Source organism: Caenorhabditis remanei, chromosome II (genome assembly GCF_010183535.1).
Source record: "Caenorhabditis remanei strain PX506 chromosome II, whole genome shotgun sequence".
NCBI classification, from domain to species: Eukaryota; Metazoa; Nematoda; class Chromadorea; order Rhabditida; family Rhabditidae; genus Caenorhabditis; species Caenorhabditis remanei.
Genome location: NC_071329.1, coordinates 16,123,811 through 16,131,715, shown reverse-complemented (window position 1 = coordinate 16,131,715; position 7,905 = coordinate 16,123,811). Strand labels below are relative to the sequence as shown.

The 7,905-nt window shown below is 37.5% G+C and overlaps 1 protein-coding gene across 1 annotated transcript; it reads right to left on the bottom strand.

Moving 5' to 3' along the window:
* GCK72_007302 (uncharacterized protein) lies at positions 1-1,447 on the bottom strand (the record flags this gene model as incomplete). Its single annotated transcript, XM_053726097.1, has 4 exons — positions 1-353; positions 405-872; positions 921-1,200; positions 1,244-1,447. The coding sequence occupies 4 exons, from the start codon at positions 1,445-1,447 to the stop codon at positions 1-3; spliced, it is 1,305 nt and encodes a 434-aa protein (XP_053590291.1).
* Between the last annotated feature and the right edge of the window lie 6,458 nt (positions 1,448-7,905).

Genomic DNA, 7,905 nt, shown 5'->3' with positions numbered 1-7,905 from the left:
TTAGTACGGCAAAATAGTGGCACTGAACCCATTATAATTATAAGCAGCGTCAAATCTCGAATCATGAGTAATAGTGACCACATTGGAAGTTCCCAACACTTGGTATGGTCTCATGTTGCCAGTTACACTCGAGATAATATTCCCATACTCATCATAAACGTAGACCGCGTTGTAGACAGAGAAATCAGGGAAATAGACTCCAACTCGATATGGTCCAAGGGTACCGATGTTCCAGGTGCATGTGGTTATTGGTGGTTTGGTGTTGGGGTATCCAAAAGATGTAATGGTTCCTGGAGCCAAGACAAGAGTTGAGTTGCAGTTGGAGAAGTCGAGAAGTTCGTTACGGATGGCGGCTAGAAAAAATGAAAGAAAATTATGTAGATATGAAAGTTACTCTTATGTACCTCTAGAAGCTCTCTTGAACTTTGGATTGACAGCTATCGTAGTTGCTACCGTAGTAGCAACTGTAGCATCCCCAATCTTCCTCTTACACAAAAAGAAGTTGACATTCTGACAATCAGTTTGTGACCACATTCCATTATTTGGGCGGTCCGATAAATCCATCACAAGACAGTTTCCCTTAGAAGTGGCCAGTGGATCAGTGTAATCGAAATTCCAATTAGACCCATCGGACCAGTCGAAAGTGTCCGGAAGGAACGCCTGAGCTCCCACAAAGATTTGTTGAATCCCAGAGTTTCTGTAGATGGCTCTAATGAAATCCAGCTCTTGTTTCGAGTGAATGGAGACCAAATCGGAGTTTTTGGACTGACAGATACTTTGTGCTCTGTCATATGTAGTGTTGATAGTGGCTAGGTGCATTTCAGTGGATCCAGTGTAACAGTAGCCGTTGTAATTGTGGGAGCAAGTTGGGTCTGAAACAAAGAAACTAGTTTCTCATGACTCGGGGCCAATAAACTAACCAGCAACAGTCATCGGAACCTCACAAACGAATGGCATTCCGACCACTGCACACGGTGCACTCAACCACTGCCCAGAAGTTTTTCCGGATGTCTGCATGTAGACACACCCTCCATTTCCTGTCACAGCTGGATTTCCAGAGGCAAAGCTGTTGTAAGTCAGCTCTCCAGAGTTATCATCGGGATAGCAGGTGGTGGTGTTTCCAGTAGCGAAACAGAAAATTCCGATCCAGATCGAAGAAGCGCCGGCGTTAGCGGCAATATTGGCGATGACACGGTTGTCCTGAAGTTCCGTAGTTAGAAAATTCAAAAAGTGTCAAACTTACAATAGCAGTTTTGATAGTAACCAGTGTTCCTCCAAGATACGAACAGTCCGTTTCTGCCTCCAAATGTTTCAGCTTCTGAGCAAAAACTCTCAAACATTTATTCTGATTGACCAGCTGGAATCCAGTGGGACATGACTGCCCTGCTGAATATTTTATAGAGAATAAGGCGAGAAGAAGAAAAATAGAAACTGATTTTGATATCATTTTCGACTCTTATCAATGCACTCTCCTTGTGGGTTTATATAGTAGTTGCATGAGGGGGGCCGAAAATAATAAAATTAATAAAACAAGAAAAAGCGGTAAAGATAAGAAGAAAATAGGGGTAATAGCATCACTTTCAATATAGTATAGTTGATAAGAGAAGTGAGACGATGACGATGATGATGACATTTTTGGAAATTTGTCATTTCCAGTACGAGAGAATGTGCGGGTTTTCATTGTCTCTGAAATTAGATGTTTGAGTTTGAAAATTGGGAAATTGAAAATATCAGAAATGATTTCAAAATTATACATTTGAAAGGAGTTTTAAAAAATGAATTGAATGTGTTCAACCTAACTTTTTCGAATTACTTCAAACTATCACGAAAATATTGGTTTTTTTTCTGTTGGGTTTGTGTTCATGCGGGCGTAAAAGATGCTACGTTGATTCGTCATCCAGAGGTAAACGTTCATATCCAATATTTAATAGTTGTGTCATCCTGGCGCAACAGTAGACGCTGAAAACAGTTAGCAATTTAAACATTAAATCAGAAAAATCAACTCACTTCTCTTGTAAACAGATCTCAGTTCTTTATTTGAAGCTAGAATTATTCCTCTGAAATGAAAAAAGTTTCAGTTGGGGCGATGTATTATATAACATCCAACTTACCCTTCTGCTGCAGAACTAAACGGCCAGAGAGTCGAAACAAAAAACAGAAGTATTGTAGACTCTTCACTTATTATAGGCGCTACGACATAAAATGAAAATTGACTGAAGACCATCGATAGTCCTAGAAAACAGGTCTGCTTCACAAAATTCCATTCTCTTTGTCGCTGAACTTCCGAAAGTTGTAAACCAGCTGCATCGACAAGATTTCTTGATTGTTTTCTTCCTTCCTTGGCAGCCATTAGGTTTAAAAATAAAGTGACAATGATTATTATAGTATTGAAGACAAAGTCCGTGTACCAAGAGACTTGATTACATAATTCTGTAGTTTCTAATTCGAAAGTCCATGAGGGAGGATCGTACGAGTAATTACAGTCCACCACTTCATAAAAATAGACACAAAACAAAATAGCTGAGATCCATAGCATGTTTCTCCACAGAACAGTTTTAGAGTTGCTGAATACTCTTTCATAATAATGAGGCATGTATAGCAGGCAGAATCTGTTGAGTGAAATCAGGAAATGAGATAAATTGGATATTTCATAGACACTCATAATAACAGTTCCAAAATAGTGGGAGTGGGCGATGAGGGGTGGAAAAGAGCTGGAAAGGAAAAATGTAGGAAAAAGGGGATTTGCTATACCTTAATTGTAATCACTAATAAAAATATAAGACACATAATAATATTACAGACAACCTGATTTTTCGTGATAATTCCGAATGAGCCACTCATCGAGTTGGATTTTTTGATTGCAAGGAGCACAATGATATTGATGAGAACTCCCGTTAAAGAAATCTGTAGGAAAAACAAAAACTCATTTCCAAACACTGTTTTTTAACTCACCGAGAAAGTAATCAATGTTACGAAAAATTGCTCGTAAAAACGAATAGCCATTATTCTGAAATGAGAAAGATACAAAAAAGAATACGAGAATGGTTTGTTTTCTTAGACAGGATATAGCGAACATGAGGGAAATTTTTCTAGTCACAAGAATGGAGGAAATTAGTTCTGAGCAGTTTCCGGAGTGTATAGACCGACCATACATATATTACTTTTCGGCTCTCTTCCAGTTTAGATGTCCTTTGAAAACTCAAACGTCCCAAAAAACACTTAAACGTCCCTTAAAACACTTAGACGTCCCTTGAAACACTTAAACGTCCTTTCAAACTCTAATTTTTTTTAAACGTCCTTCCGAAAGTTTAGACGTCCCAAAAAACGTTTAAACGTCCCATAAAATGTTTAGACGTCCCTTGAAATCCCAAAACATAGCTCTGAAGATTTAGACGTCCCAAAAAACGTTTGAACGTCCCAAAAAACATTTGAACGTACCAAAAAATATTTAGACGTCCCTTGAACACTTTCAGTGACTTTTAGTGTTGAAAGGACGTCTAAACTTTTTTTGGGACGTCTAATTATTTAAAACCAAATTTGCGGACTTCAAGGGACGTCTCAATATTTAATGGGACGTCTAAACGTTTTTTGGGACATCTAAATGTTTTAAGGGACGTTTAAACATTTTTGAACATATTTTGGATCCGAAAGGACGTTCAAATGTTTCAAAGGACGTCTAAGTGTTTTAAGGAACGTCTAAGTGTTTTAAAGGACGTCTAAGTGTTTTTTGGGATGTTCAAGTTTTCAAAGGACATCTAAACTGGAATAGAGCCTACTTTTCTTGGTAGACAAAGTCAGCAAGTGCCGTTTGACTGCCGACATCACAATAAAACACTCCCCTTCACACCACTGATTCAGCTCAAAATCAAAAGATAAGGCCAAGAAAAACGAATAGAACGGTATCCATACACAATGAATTTGCACGAAGCAAACCGGAAACTCAACCGGGTGATGTGGCCACCCCTTCTGTCTCCAGAAGGCCGCCGGTAATGTGCCGAGTGGGGTGGGAACATGGGCCCAAAATAGACTTCCGTTTTAGGTGGTTCAGAGGTAAAAGGAAGTGTCCCGCTGTACAGTTAACACGTGTATTAAATAACCGATTTATTCAGGGGAAAAGCATGACCCGCGAGGGACTGCATTAAAAACCTGATCGATTATTTCCTTTAGGAAATTACATGAAAAGGGAGAAAAGAAGTAAGCGAGGTATTCGAGGAGTCTCTCTGGGGATTCCTAGCTAGTTAAAGCTTAGGGGTGTCCAGAGGGACGCCGACGAGGCTCACGTACAACTTCTAAACAAAACAACAAAAGAGAGAATTGTTAGAAGAACAAAACTAAAAACAAGACTAATTTAATTAATGGCTTTAGGCCAGGTGAGGGTGTCGGTCGATTACGGTCACAGTCGTTGATGGATGTGCGGCGCGGCGAGACCCGACGAGGAAACAGCGTGCGCCTTTGACTGAAGAGACGCAGACACGACGATGGCGGCGATTTAAATAAAGTGGAATATTACTTCCGCCTGAAATGGGGTTAAAGGAACAGGGAAGAAGGGAGATAATTAAATTAAAGTAAAATATGTAATAAATATAAACTAAATTAGAATAATTTAGTAATATAAATTACATTTTAGTTTGGAGTGAGACAGGGACCTGATTCGGGGACCAGGGGACTGTCAACAGGTGATGTTTGGAGGTCGATCTTCAATTGTAAACGTTCACAAGTTTTCCTTTTGGCGTAGACACATAGTGCTCCGAATTCCTGAAGGATTGAAGATTCGAGTACGAGATTTGAGGTTAAATGAAAAGATGAATGGGCGCCTCGAAGCTAAAAAGTTCAATTGATGAATCGATTTACCCTCTTGAAATACTCACTGTTTTCAACTGGGTACAAGAACAAGATGATTCATTTGCTCACCTTACAATTGATTCATAATCAAAAAACATGAAAAATTGGGTAAAAACTGGAAACCAAAATTATTTGAGTGAAAAAATTCAAAAAATTATTTTTTCAAAACTAGGATTTCAAACTGGAACTATGTTTTTTTTTTAACTTGGTACCATTTTTTCCGCAGTTTTTGATCAATTAGGATCATTTTTCAATGAGCTATAACGACACTACAAAAAATGGAGCTCTACATTTGATCTAGCAAAGTTTATATTAAATGAGGTATATCTTTTTTCTCAAAGGAGATATCAAAAAGTTTCCAACAGACAAAATATAGCTGAATGGCTATAAAATATTTCTTCTGTTGGAAAAACTTTGATAGTTTTTACGGTACCTCCGTTTCTTCTCTGTACTTCTGACATATATAAAGTTTTTCTGTCTCTCCTTCATTTCTCTTTTCCTCTTTTGGCCGTGTTTGATTGACACATTTATCATTTATGTCCTAGTTTGAATGAAATAGTGAGTTCGTTATCAGTATTTTGTTGTAATTGTGTTAATTTGTTGGCTTTCATACGGTTTTTGACTTTTTAGTTTATGATCCCTGTCCTCAAAATGTTCTCCATTTTTTTGTTTCGATGCATCTACCTTTTATTCGTCTCTCTTATTTTCGAAACGTTATGCATATATCACTCTCCTTTTTCCTCGGACACATTCTTTTTTTTGCTGAAAAAGAGAGAACATTCGTTTTTCATCGGGTTTTCAATTTCATCGGGGGTTCTCTTTTTACTTTGGTTTCCATCTGTCGCTGAAATTTTTGCACCGTTCACAATTTCAAATTTCTTTTACTGTCTCGCTTTTCCTTCACCATATGCTTCCTCTTCTCTTTGTTGTGTTCTTCCCCGTCTTCCAGCGTTTTGAATCTCTTTTCTTCTTCTTTCATATACATAAAGTCACCTCGTTTTTTTCTTCTTCGTGACATTTGGTGCCATCTCTCTTTGCATCAATGTTCAAAGCGTCCTTACTTTTCCCTTCTCAATTTCACTTCATCTGCGTCTCTTCTGTTCGAAGCGACGAATACCAATAGCTCACGTTTAATAGCAATTTTTCTCCGCTTCCCTCTTTTTCTTTTGGTTTTTACACTTTAGGAAACTTTTGAAAGCAAATTTTCTCTTTTTTGTTCCGAACCGACTCGTGTATTCATTTTTTATCAGCTCGTTTTTCCTCGTATAGCTGTTATCAATTTGAAGATTATCGGTTTTTGACTTTGAAACTAATTCTTGTTCTTATCGATTTGCTATGAGAACAGTGTTTTCCCTTCAGTCCATTATTTTTTGGGTTTTTTAAATCCGGTAAATTTTTAATACAACAGTTCTTCTGCACTGTTTTACAACATCACCTACTGGAGAAAGTTCCAGAATCTGTGCTTCTCTTCTCACCTCCCAAAAAACGGTTTTCTACCTTTTATTGTTTATTTTTTTCTCTAACATTGATAAGTACATATTCATACTCTCTTCTCCAAACATTCGACCTTTATTTTGCTCTAACATTTCTGAGTACTCTTCTTCAAACATTCGACCTTTCTTCTGAACCCCCCCCCCCACTAATTTTATTGGGGCTCCCCTCGGTCCCATCTTTTTTATCTTCTATTTCATCTGCGTTTCTCTTATTTTCGAAACCTCATGAATACATCACTATCTTTTTTTTCCTCGGACGCATTCTTTTTTTTCCGAAATAGAGAGAACATTCGTTTCTTCATCGGTTCACAATTTCAAACTATTTATACTTGTTTCTCTTCTTCTCCTTCTTGCACTCTCCGCGTCAGCTTCCCTTTTTTATTGCACGCGTCTCATCGTTGAAAAGACATTTTTCGGAGCATTTTTTATCTATTCTCTTCTCTCGACATCGTCGAACACATGCACCATTTACCCGATTCACATTAGTTTATTTTTCAGTTTTTGTGTGTAGTGGTCGGTGGTTTATAAGATTTTTGACCTTTCCTTGGCTCAATAGATATTCTTAAATGTATGTACAGTACTGCTCGAATGGTCATCAACTTTGGTTGTTTTCAGTGGAAAATGTCTAAGTTTGACAGTGTATTTCGGTGTCACCTGATTGTCGGATAAACTTCATTTTGTATAAGCTGAACAGAGCAAAAATAACACATCATTTTTGTAGTTGGCCATTTTTTGTAGGGTCTCTACCATGAAAGCTACAGGTAAAGAAACCCATTACTCCCTGAAATCGACTAATTTCAATGCAAATTAGTGAAATTTTGGAGATTTTCACTTTAACAAACTGTAATTTTCATGGTAAATAGTGTCCCTACGAAAAATGACCAACTAAAATATGGAGTGTTATTTTTGCTCTGTCCAACCCATACAAAATTGAGTTTATCGGACAATCAGGTGACACCGAAATACACCATCAAACTTGATCAATTTCCACTGAAAACAGCCAAAGTTTATAACCTTCTGAGCGGTACTGTACCATGCTCGTAATTACAATCTTACTGTTAATAACTTTAAACATATTTATACAACATCTACTACTTCTTCATTTACTTTTTCATCTTTCTCTACCACTGCCTGGATTCGCAAGCTATTCCTTATTGCCTACTTTTTTCTCCTTTCGTTCTTTTTTGGTGTTCCACGAGTCTTCATTTTTCATACTTTCCTTTTCTCTGTGTCTCTCTTTTATTCGATGCCAAGTACATTGATCTACGCGTTGCATTGAGAGTTCTTTATGTATCTCTCTTTTTTTCCGAGAATGGTGAACACAATCATCTTTTCTCCGTTTCTTTCTTTTCCAAAATGTTGACATGTGTTTCCTTATCAGTTCATCGATTACTCAAACACTTTTTTAGTTCATTGTTCTCAATATTAAGCTTCTTTATTCATACTATCTTTCCGCTCTGTCCATATCTTTTTCTTATTTTTCGTTCCACCAAGTCACATTGAAGGTCGATAAAGTCAGCCTTACAGTAATCGTATTCTGTTTCTTCACTCCTGATCTTCACTTCCTCAA